Source organism: Haliotis rufescens, unplaced genomic scaffold (assembly GCF_023055435.1).
Source record: "Haliotis rufescens isolate VD_foot unplaced genomic scaffold, xgHalRufe1.0.p SCAF_13, whole genome shotgun sequence".
Taxonomy (NCBI): Eukaryota; Metazoa; Mollusca; class Gastropoda; order Lepetellida; family Haliotidae; genus Haliotis; species Haliotis rufescens.
In genome coordinates, this window is record NW_025963813.1 from 18245079 (window position 1) to 18266716 (window position 21638).

Below are 21638 nucleotides of genomic sequence, written 5' to 3' on the forward strand. Positions count from 1 at the left end.
GGAGTTATTAATGTCGGTGGCTTTACTTGAAATGCAGTACGCATTAACTTTCCCATCTAATTCTGGGTATGAATCAATGCTTTTCCTCCCATCCTTCCTAAAGCAACCCATTCTTGTTGTAAGAGGGATCGGGTGGTCAGGCTCACTGACTTGGTTGATGGATGTCAATTGTATCCCAATTGCGTGGATTGATGTCATGATGTCAATCACTGGATTGTCTGGTCCAGGCTTGATTATTTTAAGACTGCCATCATATAGCTGGAATATTGCTAATTGTGGCGTTAAACAACAAACAAACTTGAAACATAGAGAATAGATAAAAAAAGGTATGGCAGCAATAAATATTTCAAGTCAGCTGTAATGTATCCTTACCACATGCTGACATATTGGAGAGTAGTTATATTGCACAATGGACATGTTTTCCAGTGTGAGCCCCTTATAGGCAAGGTAGCAAAGATCTTGACCTGGCGCTGGAAGGAGCCCCCAAAGACAGATGATGAACTTGATCACACACATCATGAAGAACTAAAGAAGGATGATTCCAAGCTTGTGCGCGAGTTCTTCGTCAAGTGGCATGACATGTCCTACTGGCACTGTAACTGGATCACAGAGCTGCAGGTCAGCCACACGGATCATGTTTATATATCAACATAAAGTCTTCTTCTGAGGCACTTTGCTTTCCATATTATTTATTTTACACCCATCAAGGATTTATTTAGACCAGGTCTTAATTTGGCCTCCTGAGTCAAAAGCAGATGTCAGTAAAACCATCCAAATTGTAATCAAACAGATCACAATTTATGCAGTTGTGGCTTTGTAGTGGTGTCTTGTATATCACTGATAACAGGACCAATAATGCTCCGATTAATATTATTACATTGAATGCAATGTGAGAAATACCACTCAATTTAGGAAAATGAAACTTGTTTCTTTTTTATCCAAATTTGGAATAAACAAACAATTTTTCCAAATTTGACTGCCAAGGGCTGTTAGTTTGGAATCCCAGATAAATATCTGCCCACTAAATCTGAGACTTGTCAATCTAAAACAAAGTTGGACTATTTTGCCCTGCACCTAATTGTGTTGGTATGTATCTCCCATCAGAGCTGATCTGTTCAATCCCAAGACCACAAATTTATGGCGTGTGTCATTTCAGCTTGATGTGTACCACCCCGCAATGTTCAGAAACTACATCCGGAAGTATGACATGGACGAGCCCCCACCACTGGAGGACGGCAGCACATACCGAGACAAGATGGACAGTGAGGACCCTCACAACCTGGAGGATAGGTTCTATCGATATGGGGTGCGGCCAGAGTGGCTACAGATTCACAGGATCATTAACCACAGGTAAAAAACTCCACTTGGGTACAGTGGAAGCATTACTACAATTTCAGTTTCTTGAAATCTTTGAGGGGGGCATGGGTGGCCCATTGGTCTAAGGCGCAGCGATTCGCTGTGTAGAGTTGCGTCCCTTGGGCAGGCTAGAAACCTATGATTGTGGGTTCGAATCCCGGTTCGCCCCTGTTTCTAGGTTTGTCGCCACCATGCCTGTGCTCGTGGGTTTCACCGAAGTTGTAAACATCTGAGACATGCATCACTTCAGGCTTTCCTCCCACATTAAGCTGACACGCCGCGATATAACTGTAATAATGTTAAAAGCAACATTGAACCCAACTCACTCACTTGAAATCTTTGAACTGTTGAGGGGCAAAGTAGTAAAGTGCTTCTGGGTGGTGTATTTTACAGTCAAGAGTTAAAGAATGAACTTGTTCAAGGCTTATGATCCCAGATTTCTACAGCTTACTGTCCTATGTTGAGGTAAAAAACTGTGGTACGACTAAAATACCTGCAGTTCTGGGTGACTATTGGAGCCATTTTCTCCAACTCCAATGTGCAGTACAAAATGGCTTGAAGACAGCTCACTTACTTTGCCTCATAATGTTGTCATGTAGACAAGGCTTATTTTCATGTAGTTCACTGACTCATATGTAAGTTTCTATGTTGTTGATACCATATTCTGATCCTTACAATAACTAGGTGGATTCACAGACATGTCACCTGTTTCAGGACCACCCGGGACGGCACCACCTGGTATCTGACCAAGTGGAGGGACTTGCCATACGACCAGGCAACCTGGGAATCTGAGGACTCTGGAATAGCAGACTTCAAGAAATTTGTAGACCATTATGAAAGCTTAAGGTTAGCATCCAGATTTTGTCTTACTAAGTAGCTATGACGTAAGTATGTCGCTTTGTATGTTGTGGAATTTGCCATGGTTGTCCCCAAGAACAATGTACACTCACCACATTAGGTCACTGGAGTTCTTCACCGGGTTAGAATAGGTCTCTAGCAACCCATACCAGCAGTAAGAGGTGACTATGCTTGTCATAAGAGGCGACTAACGGGATCTGTTGGTCAGGCTCGCTGACTTGGTTGATGCGCATGATTGTCTGGACCAGGCTTGATTATTTACAGATTATTATTATTAGCTGGAGTATTGCTGAGCGTGCGTAAAAAACCCACTTGAGTTCTTGTTGAAAAAGGTAGCTGTAAAAGTTTTCTGAAGGTGTCTAACCTGTTTTGCTACCTTTGTGAATAAATTACGTTCTTGCCTTGATGGTGCGGATTTTTAATCACTCGGTCAAGCTTGATTATTTACAGGCCACTGTGACAGCTGGAATAGTGCTTAGCAGTCACTGTGTTACAATTGGTCTCCAGCTACCAATACTTGTTTAAAAGGTTACTTGAGGGCTCTGGTGGTGAGGCTTTGTGATTTGGGTGATAGAGTGAAATCATATCCTGATTTTGTGGATTGTTGCTAATAATATCAATCACTGGATTTTCTCTCCAGACCCCCATCATATAGCTGGAATATATCAAACAAATACAATTATTGTATGTGTCGGAATTAATGTATCTTTGTTACGGTTGCAGATGTTTGATGAATGGCAATGGTGTCTCAGACAAGAAGGGGAAGAAGGGTAAAAGTGCCAAGAAGACCAGGGACAAAGAAATTGAGGTGCAGACGCCTAAAATGCCACCTGTGTATCCCACCACAGACGTGAGTCTCAATCTCATTGAGAACATCATGTGGCTTGTGGCTTGTGGCTTTTCATTGCTTGTCTTGTGCAAGGCTTATTCCATCAAACACAATGCAGTTTCAGGCTACTTCTTGTCATATTTGTTTAATTTGATGTTGACATACTTTGAAGTGGTTGTGTGAAGCGTAAATGCCCATTGTTGTGATTGAAATAAGCCTTGTAGTGGGATTGACAGCTATTCATTCACTTCCGTTTCATTTGTTTTGTTCCCAGGGATACCTACCATTTCATCCCATGGTAACTTGTGCTCTATCGTACATCAGTGCATCCATCATCACCACAATTTCCTGTCACACATCATCACTACAATTCTCCTGTCACACATCATCACTACAATTCTCCTGTCACACATCATCACTAAAATTCCCTGTCACACATCACTTCATGTCCACGTCACACCTCACTACAATTCTCCTGTCACACATCACCACTACAATTCCCTGTCACACATCATCACTACAATTCTCCTGTCACACATCACCACTACAATTCCCTGTCACACATCACTTCATGTCCACGGCACACCTCATCACTACAATTCTCCTGTCACACATCACCACTACAATTCCCTGTCACACATCACTTCATGTCCATGTCACACATCATCACTACAATGCTCCTGTCACACATCACTTCATGTCCACGTCACACATCACCACTACAATTCCCTGTCACACATCATCACTACAATTCCCTGTCACACCTCATCACTACAATTCTCCTGTCACACATCACCACTACAATTCCCTGTCACACATCACTTCATGTCCATGTCACACATCATCACTACAATTCCCTGTCACACATCACTTCATGTCCATGTCACACATCATCACTACAATTCCCTGTCACACATCACTTCATGTCCACGTCACACATCATCACTACAATTCTCCTGTCACACATCACCACTACAATTCTCCTGTCACACATCATCACTACAATTCCCTGTCACACATCACTTCATGTCCATGTCACACATCATCACTACAATTCTCCTGTCACACATCATCACTACAATTCTCCTGTCACACATCATCACTACAATTCCCTGTCACACATCATCACTACAATTCTCCTGTCACACATCACCACTACAATTCCCTGTCACACATCACTTCATGTCCACGGCACACCTCATCACTACAATTCTCCTGTCACACATCACCACTACAATTCCCTGTCACACATCACTTCATGTCCATGTCACACATCATCACTACAATGCTCCTGTCACACATCACTTCATGTCCACGTCACACATCACCACTACAATTCCCTGTCACACATCATCACTACAATTCTCCTGTCACACATCACCACTACAATTCCCTGTCACACATCACTTCATGTCCACGTCACACATCATCACTACAATTCTCCTGTCACACATCACCACTACAATTCCCTGTCACACATCACTTCATGTCCACATCACACATCATCACTACAATTCTTCTGTCACACATCACCACTACAATTCCCTGTCACACATCACTTCATGTCCACGTCACACATCATCACTACAATTCTCCTGTCACACATCACCACTACAATTCCCTGTCACACATCACTTCATGTCCACATCACACATCATCACTACAATTCTTCTGTCACACATCACCACTACAATTCCCTGTCACACATCACTTCATGTCCACATCACACATCATCACTACAATTCCCTGTCACACATCACTTCATGTCCACATCACACATCATCACTACAATTCTCCTGTCACACATCACCACTACAATTCTCTGTCACACATCACTTCATGTCCACATCACACATCATCACTACAATTCTTCTGTCACACATCGCCACTACAATTCCCTGTCACACATCACTTCATGTCCATGTCACACCTCATCACTACAATTCTCCTGTCACACATCATCACTACAATTCCCTGTCACACATCATCACTACAATTCCCTGTCACACATCATCACTACAATTCCCTGTCACACATCATCACTACAATTCCCTGTCACACATCACTTCTTGTCCACGTCACACATCATCACTACAATTCTCCTGTCACACATCACCACTACAATTCTCCTGTCACACATCATCACTACAATTCCCTGTCACACATCATCACTACAATTCCCTGTCACACATCATCACTACAATTCCCTGTCACACATCACTTCTTGTCCATGTCACACCTCATCACTACAATTCTCCTGTCACACATCATCACTACAACTCTCCTGTCACACATCATCACTACAATTCTCCTGTCACACATCACTTCATGTCCACGTCACACATCATCACTACAAGTCTCCTGTCACACATCACCACTACAATTCTCCTGACACACATCACTTCATGTCCACGTCACACATCATCACTACAATTCTCCTGTCACACATCATCACTACAATTCCCTGTCACACATCACTTCATGTCCACGTCACACATCACCACTACAATTCTCTTGTCACACATCATCACTACAATTCCCTGTCACACATCACTTCATGTCCACGTCACACATCACCACTACAATTCTCTTGTCACACATCATCACTACAATTCTCCTGTCACACATCACCACTACAATTCTCTGTCACACATCACTTCATGTCCACATCACACATCATCACTACAATTCTCCTGTCACACATCACCACTACAATTCTCCTGTCACACATCACCACTACAATTCCCTGTCACACATCACTTCATGTCCATGTCACACATCATCACTACAATGCTCCTGTCACACATCACTTCATGTCCACGTCACACATCACCACTACAATTCCCTGTCACACATCATCACTACAATTCCCTGTCACACCTCATCACTACAATTCTCCTGTCACACATCACCACTACAATTCCCTGTCACACATCACTTCATGTCCACGTCACACATCATCACTACAATTCTCCTGTCACACATCACCACTACAATTCCCTGTCACACATCACTTCATGTCCACATCACACATCATCACTACAATTCTCCTGTCACACATCACCACTACAATTCTCTGTCACACATCACTTCATGTCCACATCACACATCATCACTACAATTCTTCTGTCACACATCACCACTACAATTCCCTGTCACACATCACTTCATGTCCACGTCACACATCATCACTACAATTCCCTGTCAGACATCATCACTACAATTCTCCTGTCACACATCACTTCATGTCCATTTCACACCTCATCACTACAATTCTCCTGTCACACATCATCACTACAATTCCCTGTCACACATCATCACTACAATTCCCTGTCACACATCATCACTACAATTCCCTGTCACACATCACTTCTTGTCCACGTCACACATCATCACTACAATTCTCCTGTCACACATCACCACTACAATTCTCCTGTCACACATCATCACTACAATTCCCTGTCACACATCATCACTACAATTCCCTGTCACACATCATCACTACAATTCCCTGTCACACATCACTTCTTGTCCATGTCACACCTCATCACTACAATTCTCCTGTCACACATCATCACTACAACTCTCCTGTCACACATCATCACTACAATTCTCCTGTCACACATCACTTCATGTCCACGTCACACATCATCACTACAAGTCTCCTGTCACACATCACCACTACAATTCTCCTGACACACATCACTTCATGTCCACGTCACACATCATCACTACAATTCTCCTGTCACACATCATCACTACAATTCCCTGTCACACATCACTTCATGTCCACGTCACACATCACCACTACAATTCTCCTGTCACACATCATCACTACAATTCCCTGTCACACATCACTTCATGTCCACGTCACACATCACCACTACAATTCTCTTGTCACACATCATCACTACAATTCTCCTGTCACACATCATCACTACAATTCCCTGTCACACATCACTTCATGTCCATGTCACACATCATCACTACAATTCCCTGTCACACATCACTTCATGTCCACGTCACACATCATCACTACAATTCTCCTGTCACACATCACCACTACAATTCTCCTGTCACACATCATCACTACAATTCCCTGTCACACATCACTTCATGTCCATGTCACACATCATCACTACAATTCCCTGTCACACATCACTTCATGTCCACGTCACACATCATCACTACAATTCCCTGTCACACATCACTTCATGTCCACGGCACACCTCATCACTACAATTCTCCTGTCACTCATCATCACTACAATTCCCTGTCACACATCACTTCATGTCCATGTAACACATCATCACTACAATTCTCTTGTCACACATCATCACTACAATTCTCTTGTCACACATCATCACTACAATTCCCTGTCACACATCACTTCATGTCCATGTAACACATCATCACTACAATTCTCTTGTCACACATCATCACTACAATTCTCCTGTCACACATCACCACTACAATTCCCTGTCACACATCATCACTACAATTCTCCTGTCACACATCACCACTACAATTCCCTGTCACACATCACTTCATGTCCACGGCACACCTCATCACTACAATTCTCCTGTCACACATCACCACTACAATTCCCTGTCACACATCACTTCATGTCCATGTCACACATCATCACTACAATGCTCCTGTCACACATCACTTCATGTCCACGTCACACATCACCACTACAATTCCCTGTCACACATCATCACTACAATTCCCTGTCACACCTCATCACTACAATTCTCCTGTCACACATCACCACTACAATTCCCTGTCACACATCACTTCATGTCCACGTCACACATCATCACTACAATTCTCCTGTCACACATCACCACTACAATTCCCTGTCACACATCACTTCATGTCCACATCACACATCATCACTACAATTCTTCTGTCACACATCACCACTACAATTCCCTGTCACACATCACTTCATGTCCACATCACACATCATCACTACAATTCCCTGTCACACATCACTTCATGTCCACGTCACACATCACCACTACAATTCTCCTGTCACACATCACCACTACAATTCTCCTGTCACACATCACCACTACAATTCCCTGTCACACATCACTTCATGTCCACATCACACATCATCACTACAATTCTCCTGTCACACATCACCACTACAATTCTCCTGTCACACATCACTTCATGTCCACATCACACATCATCACTACAATTCTCCTGTCACACATCACCACTACAATTCTCCTGTCACACATCATCACTACAATTCCCTGTCACACATCACTTCATGTCCATGTCACACATCATCACTACAATTCCCTGTCACACATCACTTCATGTCCACGTCACACATCATCACTACAATTCCCTGTCACACATCACTTCATGTCCACGGCACACCTCATCACTACAATTCTCCTGTCACTCATCATCACTACAATTCCCTGTCACACATCACTTCATGTCCATGTAACACATCATCACTACAATTCTCTTGTCACACATCATCACTACAATTCTCCTGTCACACATCATCACTACAATTCCCTGTCACACATCACTTCATGTCCACGTCACACATCACCACTACAATTCTCTTGTCACACATCATCACTACAATTCTCCTGTCACACATCATCACTACAATTCCCTGTCACACATCACTTCATGTCCATGTCACACATCATCACTACAATTCCCTGTCACACATCACTTCATGTCCACGTCACACATCATCACTACAATTCTCCTGTCACACATCACCACTACAATTCTCCTGTCACACATCATCACTACAATTCCCTGTCACACATCACTTCATGTCCACGTCACACATCACCACTACAATTCTCCTGTCACACATCATCACTACAATTCCCTGTCACACATCACTTCATGTCCACGTCACACATCACCACTACAATTCTCTTGTCACACATCATCACTACAATTCTCCTGTCACACATCATCACTACAATTCCCTGTCACACATCACTTCATGTCCATGTCACACATCATCACTACAATTCCCTGTCACACATCACTTCATGTCCACGTCACACATCATCACTACAATTCTCCTGTCACACATCACCACTACAATTCTCCTGTCACACATCATCACTACAATTCCCTGTCACACATCACTTCATGTCCATGTCACACATCATCACTACAATTCCCTGTCACACATCACTTCATGTCCACGTCACACATCATCACTACAATTCCCTGTCACACATCACTTCATGTCCACGGCACACCTCATCACTACAATTCTCCTGTCACTCATCATCACTACAATTCCCTGTCACACATCACTTCATGTCCATGTAACACATCATCACTACAATTCTCTTGTCACACATCATCACTACAATTCTCTTGTCACACATCATCACTACAATTCCCTGTCACACATCACTTCATGTCCATGTAACACATCATCACTACAATTCTCTTGTCACACATCATCACTACAATTCTCCTGTCACACATCACCACTACAATTCCCTGTCACACATCATCACTACAATTCTCCTGTCACACATCACCACTACAATTCCCTGTCACACATCACTTCATGTCCACGGCACACCTCATCACTACAATTCTCCTGTCACACATCACCACTACAATTCCCTGTCACACATCACTTCATGTCCATGTCACACATCATCACTACAATGCTCCTGTCACACATCACTTCATGTCCACGTCACACATCACCACTACAATTCCCTGTCACACATCATCACTACAATTCCCTGTCACACCTCATCACTACAATTCTCCTGTCACACATCACCACTACAATTCCCTGTCACACATCACTTCATGTCCACGTCACACATCATCACTACAATTCTCCTGTCACACATCACCACTACAATTCCCTGTCACACATCACTTCATGTCCACATCACACATCATCACTACAATTCTTCTGTCACACATCACCACTACAATTCCCTGTCACACATCACTTCATGTCCACATCACACATCATCACTACAATTCCCTGTCACACATCACTTCATGTCCACATCACACATCATCACTACAATTCTCCTGTCACACATCACCACTACAATTCCCTGTCACACATCATCACTACAATTCTCCTGTCACACATCACCACTACAATTCCCTGTCACACATCACTTCATGTCCACGTCACACATCATCACTACAATTCTCCTGTCACACATCACCACTACAATTCCCTGTCACACATCACTTCATGTCCACATCACACATCATCACTACAATTCTTCTGTCACACATCACCACTACAATTCCCTGTCACACATCACTTCATGTCCACGTCACACATCATCACTACAATTCTCCTGTCACACATCACCACTACAATTCCCTGTCACACATCACTTCATGTCCACATCACACATCATCACTACAATTCTTCTGTCACACATCACCACTACAATTCCCTGTCACACATCACTTCATGTCCACATCACACATCATCACTACAATTCCCTGTCACACATCACTTCATGTCCACATCACACATCATCACTACAATTCTCCTGTCACACATCACCACTACAATTCTCTGTCACACATCACTTCATGTCCACATCACACATCATCACTACAATTCTTCTGTCACACATCGCCACTACAATTCCCTGTCACACATCACTTCATGTCCATGTCACACCTCATCACTACAATTCTCCTGTCACACATCATCACTACAATTCCCTGTCACACATCATCACTACAATTCCCTGTCACACATCATCACTACAATTCCCTGTCACACATCATCACTACAATTCCCTGTCACACATCACTTCTTGTCCACGTCACACATCATCACTACAATTCTCCTGTCACACATCACCACTACAATTCTCCTGTCACACATCATCACTACAATTCCCTGTCACACATCATCACTACAATTCCCTGTCACACATCATCACTACAATTCCCTGTCACACATCACTTCTTGTCCATGTCACACCTCATCACTACAATTCTCCTGTCACACATCATCACTACAACTCTCCTGTCACACATCATCACTACAATTCTCCTGTCACACATCACTTCATGTCCACGTCACACATCATCACTACAAGTCTCCTGTCACACATCACCACTACAATTCTCCTGACACACATCACTTCATGTCCACGTCACACATCATCACTACAATTCTCCTGTCACACATCATCACTACAATTCCCTGTCACACATCACTTCATGTCCACGTCACACATCACCACTACAATTCTCTTGTCACACATCATCACTACAATTCCCTGTCACACATCACTTCATGTCCACGTCACACATCACCACTACAATTCTCTTGTCACACATCATCACTACAATTCTCCTGTCACACATCACCACTACAATTCTCTGTCACACATCACTTCATGTCCACATCACACATCATCACTACAATTCTCCTGTCACACATCACCACTACAATTCTCCTGTCACACATCACCACTACAATTCCCTGTCACACATCACTTCATGTCCATGTCACACATCATCACTACAATGCTCCTGTCACACATCACTTCATGTCCACGTCACACATCACCACTACAATTCCCTGTCACACATCATCACTACAATTCCCTGTCACACCTCATCACTACAATTCTCCTGTCACACATCACCACTACAATTCCCTGTCACACATCACTTCATGTCCACGTCACACATCATCACTACAATTCTCCTGTCACACATCACCACTACAATTCCCTGTCACACATCACTTCATGTCCACATCACACATCATCACTACAATTCTCCTGTCACACATCACCACTACAATTCTCTGTCACACATCACTTCATGTCCACATCACACATCATCACTACAATTCTTCTGTCACACATCACCACTACAATTCCCTGTCACACATCACTTCATGTCCACGTCACACATCATCACTACAATTCCCTGTCAGACATCATCACTACAATTCTCCTGTCACACATCACTTCATGTCCATTTCACACCTCATCACTACAATTCTCCTGTCACACATCATCACTACAATTCCCTGTCACACATCATCACTACAATTCCCTGTCACACATCATCACTACAATTCCCTGTCACACATCACTTCTTGTCCACGTCACACATCATCACTACAATTCTCCTGTCACACATCACCACTACAATTCTCCTGTCACACATCATCACTACAATTCCCTGTCACACATCATCACTACAATTCCCTGTCACACATCATCACTACAATTCCCTGTCACACATCACTTCTTGTCCATGTCACACCTCATCACTACAATTCTCCTGTCACACATCATCACTACAACTCTCCTGTCACACATCATCACTACAATTCTCCTGTCACACATCACTTCATGTCCACGTCACACATCATCACTACAAGTCTCCTGTCACACATCACCACTACAATTCTCCTGACACACATCACTTCATGTCCACGTCACACATCATCACTACAATTCTCCTGTCACACATCATCACTACAATTCCCTGTCACACATCACTTCATGTCCACGTCACACATCACCACTACAATTCTCCTGTCACACATCATCACTACAATTCCCTGTCACACATCACTTCATGTCCACGTCACACATCACCACTACAATTCTCTTGTCACACATCATCACTACAATTCTCCTGTCACACATCATCACTACAATTCCCTGTCACACATCACTTCATGTCCATGTCACACATCATCACTACAATTCCCTGTCACACATCACTTCATGTCCACGTCACACATCATCACTACAATTCTCCTGTCACACATCACCACTACAATTCTCCTGTCACACATCATCACTACAATTCCCTGTCACACATCACTTCATGTCCATGTCACACATCATCACTACAATTCCCTGTCACACATCACTTCATGTCCACGTCACACATCATCACTACAATTCCCTGTCACACATCACTTCATGTCCACGGCACACCTCATCACTACAATTCTCCTGTCACTCATCATCACTACAATTCCCTGTCACACATCACTTCATGTCCATGTAACACATCATCACTACAATTCTCTTGTCACACATCATCACTACAATTCTCTTGTCACACATCATCACTACAATTCCCTGTCACACATCACTTCATGTCCATGTAACACATCATCACTACAATTCTCTTGTCACACATCATCACTACAATTCTCCTGTCACACATCACCACTACAATTCCCTGTCACACATCATCACTACAATTCTCCTGTCACACATCACCACTACAATTCCCTGTCACACATCACTTCATGTCCACGGCACACCTCATCACTACAATTCTCCTGTCACACATCACCACTACAATTCCCTGTCACACATCACTTCATGTCCATGTCACACATCATCACTACAATGCTCCTGTCACACATCACTTCATGTCCACGTCACACATCACCACTACAATTCCCTGTCACACATCATCACTACAATTCCCTGTCACACCTCATCACTACAATTCTCCTGTCACACATCACCACTACAATTCCCTGTCACACATCACTTCATGTCCACGTCACACATCATCACTACAATTCTCCTGTCACACATCACCACTACAATTCCCTGTCACACATCACTTCATGTCCACATCACACATCATCACTACAATTCTTCTGTCACACATCACCACTACAATTCCCTGTCACACATCACTTCATGTCCACATCACACATCATCACTACAATTCCCTGTCACACATCACTTCATGTCCACGTCACACATCACCACTACAATTCTCCTGTCACACATCACCACTACAATTCTCCTGTCACACATCACCACTACAATTCCCTGTCACACATCACTTCATGTCCACATCACACATCATCACTACAATTCTCCTGTCACACATCACCACTACAATTCTCCTGTCACACATCACTTCATGTCCACATCACACATCATCACTACAATTCTCCTGTCACACATCACCACTACAATTCTCCTGTCACACATCATCACTACAATTCCCTGTCACACATCACTTCATGTCCATGTCACACATCATCACTACAATTCCCTGTCACACATCACTTCATGTCCACGTCACACATCATCACTACAATTCCCTGTCACACATCACTTCATGTCCACGGCACACCTCATCACTACAATTCTCCTGTCACTCATCATCACTACAATTCCCTGTCACACATCACTTCATGTCCATGTAACACATCATCACTACAATTCTCTTGTCACACATCATCACTACAATTCTCCTGTCACACATCATCACTACAATTCCCTGTCACACATCACTTCATGTCCACGTCACACATCACCACTACAATTCTCTTGTCACACATCATCACTACAATTCTCCTGTCACACATCATCACTACAATTCCCTGTCACACATCACTTCATGTCCATGTCACACATCATCACTACAATTCCCTGTCACACATCACTTCATGTCCACGTCACACATCATCACTACAATTCTCCTGTCACACATCACCACTACAATTCTCCTGTCACACATCATCACTACAATTCCCTGTCACACATCACTTCATGTCCACGTCACACATCACCACTACAATTCTCCTGTCACACATCATCACTACAATTCCCTGTCACACATCACTTCATGTCCACGTCACACATCACCACTACAATTCTCTTGTCACACATCATCACTACAATTCTCCTGTCACACATCATCACTACAATTCCCTGTCACACATCACTTCATGTCCATGTCACACATCATCACTACAATTCCCTGTCACACATCACTTCATGTCCACGTCACACATCATCACTACAATTCTCCTGTCACACATCACCACTACAATTCTCCTGTCACACATCATCACTACAATTCCCTGTCACACATCACTTCATGTCCATGTCACACATCATCACTACAATTCCCTGTCACACATCACTTCATGTCCACGTCACACATCATCACTACAATTCCCTGTCACACATCACTTCATGTCCACGGCACACCTCATCACTACAATTCTCCTGTCACTCATCATCACTACAATTCCCTGTCACACATCACTTCATGTCCATGTAACACATCATCACTACAATTCTCTTGTCACACATCATCACTACAATTCTCTTGTCACACATCATCACTACAATTCCCTGTCACACATCACTTCATGTCCATGTAACACATCATCACTACAATTCTCTTGTCACACATCATCACTACAATTCTCCTGTCACACATCACCACTACAATTCCCTGTCACACATCATCACTACAATTCTCCTGTCACACATCACCACTACAATTCCCTGTCACACATCACTTCATGTCCACGGCACACCTCATCACTACAATTCTCCTGTCACACATCACCACTACAATTCCCTGTCACACATCACTTCATGTCCATGTCACACATCATCACTACAATGCTCCTGTCACACATCACTTCATGTCCACGTCACACATCACCACTACAATTCCCTGTCACACATCATCACTACAATTCCCTGTCACACCTCATCACTACAATTCTCCTGTCACACATCACCACTACAATTCCCTGTCACACATCACTTCATGTCCACGTCACACATCATCACTACAATTCTCCTGTCACACATCACCACTACAATTCCCTGTCACACATCACTTCATGTCCACATCACACATCATCACTACAATTCTTCTGTCACACATCACCACTACAATTCCCTGTCACACATCACTTCATGTCCACATCACACATCATCACTACAATTCCCTGTCACACATCACTTCATGTCCACGTCACACATCACCACTACAATTCTCCTGTCACACATCACCACTACAATTCTCCTGTCACACATCACCACTACAATTCCCTGTCACACATCACTTCATGTCCACATCACACATCATCACTACAATTCTCCTGTCACACATCACCACTACAATTCTCCTGTCACACATCACTTCATGTCCACATCACACATCATCACTACAATTCTCCTGTCACACATCACCACTACAATTCTCCTGTCACACATCATCACTACAATTCCCTGTCACACATCACTTCATGTCCATGTCACACATCATCACTACAATTCCCTGTCACACATCACTTCATGTCCACGTCACACATCATCACTACAATTCCCTGTCACACATCACTTCATGTCCACGGCACACCTCATCACTACAATTCTCCTGTCACTCATCATCACTACAATTCCCTGTCACACATCACTTCATGTCCACGTCACACATCACCACTACAATTCTCCTGTCACACATCATCACTACAATTCCCTGTCACACATCACTTCATGTCCACGTCACACATCACCACTACAATTCTCTTGTCACACATCATCACTACAATTCTCCTGTCACACATCATCACTACAATTCCCTGTCACACATCACTTCATGTCCATGTCACACATCATCACTACAATTCCCTGTCACACATCACTTCATGTCCACGTCACACATCATCACTACAATTCTCCTGTCACACATCACCACTACAATTCTCCTGTCACACATCATCACTACAATTCCCTGTCACACATCACTTCATGTCCATGTCACACATCATCACTACAATTCCCTGTCACACATCACTTCATGTCCACGTCACACATCATCACTACAATTCCCTGTCACACATCACTTCATGTCCACGGCACACCTCATCACTACAATTCTCCTGTCACTCATCATCACTACAATTCCCTGTCACACATCACTTCATGTCCATGTAACACATCATCACTACAATTCTCTTGTCACACATCATCACTACAATTCTCTTGTCACACATCATCACTACAATTCCCTGTCACACATCACTTCATGTCCATGTAACACATCATCACTACAATTCTCTTGTCACACATCATCACTACAATTCTCCTGTCACACATCACCACTACAATTCCCTGTCACACATCATCACTACAATTCTCCTGTCACACATCACCACTACAATTCCCTGTCACACATCACTTCATGTCCACGGCACACCTCATCACTACAATTCTCCTGTCACACATCACCACTACAATTCCCTGTCACACATCACTTCATGTCCATGTCACACATCACCACTACAATTCCCTGTCACACATCATCACTACAATTCCCTGTCACACCTCATCACTACAATTCTCCTGTCACACATCACCACTACAATTCCCTGTCACACATCACTTCATGTCCACGTCACACATCATCACTACAATTCTCCTGTCACACATCACCACTACAATTCCCTGTCACACATCACTTCATGTCCACATCACACATCATCACTACAATTCTTCTGTCACACATCACCACTACAATTCCCTGTCACACATCACTTCATGTCCACATCACACATCATCACTACAATTCCCTGTCACACATCACTTCATGTCCACGTCACACATCACCACTACAATTCTCCTGTCACACATCACCACTACAATTCTCCTGTCACACATCACCACTACAATTCCCTGTCACACATCACTTCATGTCCACATCACACATCATCACTACAATTCTCCTGTCACACATCACCACTACAATTCTCCTGTCACACATCACTTCATGTCCACATCACACATCATCACTACAATTCTCCTGTCACACATCACCACTACAATTCTCCTGTCACACATCATCACTACAATTCCCTGTCACACATCACTTCATGTCCATGTCACACATCATCACTACAATTCCCTGTCACACATCACTTCATGTCCACGTCACACATCATCACTACAATTCCCTGTCACACATCACTTCATGTCCACGGCACACCTCATCACTACAATTCTCCTGTCACTCATCATCACTACAATTCCCTGTCACACATCACTTCATGTCCATGTAACACATCATCACTACAATTCTCTTGTCACACATCATCACTACAATTCTCCTGTCACACATCATCACTACAATTCCCTGTCACACATCACTTCATGTCCACGTCACACATCACCACTACAATTCTCTTGTCACACATCATCACTACAATTCTCCTGTCACACATCATCACTACAATTCCCTGTCACACATCACTTCATGTCCATGTCACACATCATCACTACAATTCCCTGTCACACATCACTTCATGTCCACGTCACACATCATCACTACAATTCTCCTGTCACACATCACCACTACAATTCTCCTGTCACACATCATCACTACAATTCCCTGTCACACATCACTTCATGTCCATGTCACACATCATCACTACAATTCCCTGTCACACATCACTTCATGTCCACGTCACACATCATCACTACAATTCCCTGTCACACATCACTTCATGTCCACGGCACACCTCATCACTACAATTCTCCTGTCACTCATCATCACTACAATTCCCTGTCACACATCACTTCATGTCCATGTAACACATCATCACTACAATTCTCTTGTCACACATCATCACTACAATTCCCTGTCACACATCATCACTACAATTCTCCTGTCACACATCACTTCATGTCCATGTCACACGTCATTATGCTTCTTGTGTCCCTTCATCAACTGTCAACGGTATGTGTCAAATCACTTTCTGGCTCCCAAGCATGATTCAGACTCAAATTTCGAAATTCAATTTGCACTTCATGTTAAATTCATTGTGTGTGTAGCTTGCTTCAGCTTGAGTGATTGCAAACACTTGTCTTGAAATATTGACATAAATTAGAGTGTCTATGTTGTGATCTCAGTTGCGCAAGAAGTTTGATACACAACCTGAATACATCGAAGCCACGGGCGGCACGCTCCACCCCTACCAACTGGAAGGGCTCAACTGGCTCCGCTTCTCCTGGCAGAACGGAACCGACACCATCTTGGCTGACGAGATGGGCCTCGGCAAGACCATTCAGACCATCTCCTTCCTCTACTCACTCTTCAAGGAGGTCAGTAATTTCCTATTACTTTGGGTGTGTTCAGGAGACGCCAATGTGTTCATGTTAGCCACTGTATTTTGAGCTGTGATCTACTTTTCTTTTCCTAGTGCACATGATGCAAGATTATATTTGAAAATGAAATTATTTCAGGGGTTTGTTTCTGTATAGAAATATTTTTAATTTGGAATGCCCTAACAGTATCATATAGTGTTCATGGGATTTGTCAAAGTGTTGGACGTCCATGACCTGTATAACTTGTTGAAGATAGGCACATATGAATTGTAGAATGTGTTAGGGTAACATGGCTGATATCCAGTTCTTATTGTAGGGACATTCTAAAGGCCCGTTCTTGGTTAGTGCTCCTCTGTCGACTATCATCAACTGGGAGAGAGAGTTTGAGTTCTGGGCACCTGAGATGTATGTTGTCACTTACGTTGGCGACAAGGACAGTCGTATGGTTATCAGGTGAGTGGAGACTTGACATGTTTCGCTGGATTTAAATACATTGTGATAGAATTGTTAAAATCCACATTGGAATCCAAAGCTGAATAATGTAAGCTTTAACAGTAAGAGAAAACAAGATAGTGTACCCAGTAAAAAGTTGATATTTAGGATTTTGACATGTGTTGCACTGTTCACACAAAATACTATAGTGGACCATTAGTAGCTACCTGTGGATTCCCACCTCCAGTAAGAAACTAGAAAATTACACAGTTCAAATAAGTATTGACATCCAAAGGAGCAAATATACATCAGTGTTTTTTTGTTTCAGAGAACATGAGTTTTCATTTGATGAAGGTGCTATACGTGGTGGAGCTAAAGCCTCAAAAGTGAGGGAGGGATGTGCCATCAAGTTCCATGTGCTGCTCACATCTTATGAATTGATATCGATTGATAGTGCTACACTGGGCTCCATTGGCTGGGCTGTGCTAGTTGTTGATGAGGCTCACAGACTCAAGAACAACCAGTCAAAGGTGAGAGGAGCTGAAGTAAACAATTAGTGGCCACTTTAAGGACAATGTCCATAAATTTGAGTAATGTATGTCAGTTTGAAAAATGGGGGCACGGGTGGCCCAGTTGTCTAAGGCTTGCTTCCCTTGGGCACACCAGAAACCTATGATCGTGGTAGCTCCATACCCGTGCTTGTGGGTTTCACCAAAGTTGTAAATGACTTGCATCACTTAAGCTTTCTTCCCACTTCAAGCTGACATGCCGTGATATAACTGGTATATTGGTCAGGGCAACATTTAACCCAACCCGATCACTCACTCACTCATGTAAAAAAAAAACTTTCAAAGAAGTCTGATGAAGAATTCTCTTGAGTGTTTGCTTGAAATTTATGTATGCAGCCAAGTTCTCTTTAAAATTGTCCATTTCTTGTCTTTCAGAGGATAATGGCTGCATTTATTTGTTTTTGATTTTTTGGATGTTGATGTTTGTGTTTGTCTTTCAGTTTTTCCGTATCTTGAGTTCCTACAAGATTGGGTACAAGCTGCTGTTGACAGGAACTCCTCTGCAGAACAACCTGGAGGAACTGTTCCATCTCCTCAACTTCCTCACACCAGAGAACTTCAAGTGAGTCAATTACAAGGCCCGGTTGTTCCTTTACCTGTTTAGCAAGAGGGTGAAATACTGTTTTCTTAAATAGTGTTCGTGTCCCTTGTGTCATTTGATAAAAGGTAGGGAACATTTGTTTCATATTTAACATCTAAGTAATTTATTGTGCAATATGTTTTATAGTGATCTTCAAGGCTTCCTTGATGAGTTTGCTGACATCTCGAAGGAGGATCAGGTGAAGAAGTTGCATGACCTGTTGGGTCCACATCTGCTCCGACGTCTCAAGGCTGATGTCCTGAAGGGAATACCATCCAAGAGTGAATTCATTGTCAGGGTGGAGCTCAGTCCAATGCAGAAGTAAGAATGTCTGAAGACACGTATTTCTTTCATTGACTCTGGACCTGTGAAGATCAGGGTTAGAATTGGTCTTCAACAACACATGCTTGTCGTAAGAGGCGACTAACAGGATTGGGTGGTCAAGACTTATGGTCTTGGTTGATCCATTTCATCATATCCCAGTTGCATAGGTCAAAGTTCATGTCAGTCACTGGATTTCCAGGTCCAGATTGAATTATTTACAGACCGCCGTCATATAGCTGGAATATTGCTGAGTGCAGTGTTAAACAACAAACATTGGCTCTCTGTCAGGTTCAGTATCTTGGTTGATACATGTTATCGTATCCCGATTGTTTATCAGTGGATTGTCCTGGTCCAGACTCAAATACCGCTGTCATATAGCTGGAATATTGCTCAGTGCAGCATTAAAAAACAAACAAACTAAATGGGTATCAGTATTTACAATGTCTGACCTGGCTCTTCAGTCAATAGTTCTTCACTGGAGTTCTTCACCCGTGAAGATCCGGGTTGGAATAGGTCTTGCTGTAAAAGTCGACTATGCTTGTCGCAAGAGGTGACTAACGGGATCGGGTGGTCAGGCTCGTCGGCTTGGTTGATGCATGTCATTGTATCCAAATTGTGTGGATTGATGCTCATGATGTCAATCAATGGATTGTCTGGTCCAGATTTGATTATTTACCGCCATCATATAGCTGGAATATTGCCGAGTGCAGCGTTAAACAACAAACAAACAAAAACAATAGGAAAACGGTGAAAGT

At 43.0% G+C, this 21638-nt stretch overlaps 1 protein-coding gene across 22 annotated transcripts in view; it reads left to right on the forward strand.

Annotated features, from left to right (window-relative positions):
• Window positions 1–21638, forward strand: part of LOC124132240 (chromodomain-helicase-DNA-binding protein 5-like) — a 60373-nt gene that overhangs the window by 15682 nt on the left and 23053 nt on the right. For 21 of the 22 annotated variants that reach the window (XM_048394266.1, XM_048394278.1, XM_048394274.1 and 18 more), the window contains 9 exons: window positions 427–618; window positions 1157–1350; window positions 2071–2202; window positions 2938–3064; window positions 18784–18975; window positions 19295–19431; window positions 19739–19940; window positions 20420–20541; window positions 20707–20880. In XM_048394266.1, coding sequence (XP_048250223.1) covers window positions 427–618; window positions 1157–1350; window positions 2071–2202; window positions 2938–3064; window positions 18784–18975; window positions 19295–19431; window positions 19739–19940; window positions 20420–20541; window positions 20707–20880 — 1472 coding nt within the window. The remainder of the gene's footprint in view (window positions 1–426; window positions 619–1156; window positions 1351–2070; window positions 2203–2937; window positions 3065–18783; window positions 18976–19294; window positions 19432–19738; window positions 19941–20419; window positions 20542–20706; window positions 20881–21638) is intronic. The other variant, XM_048394271.1, reaches the window with a different exon arrangement.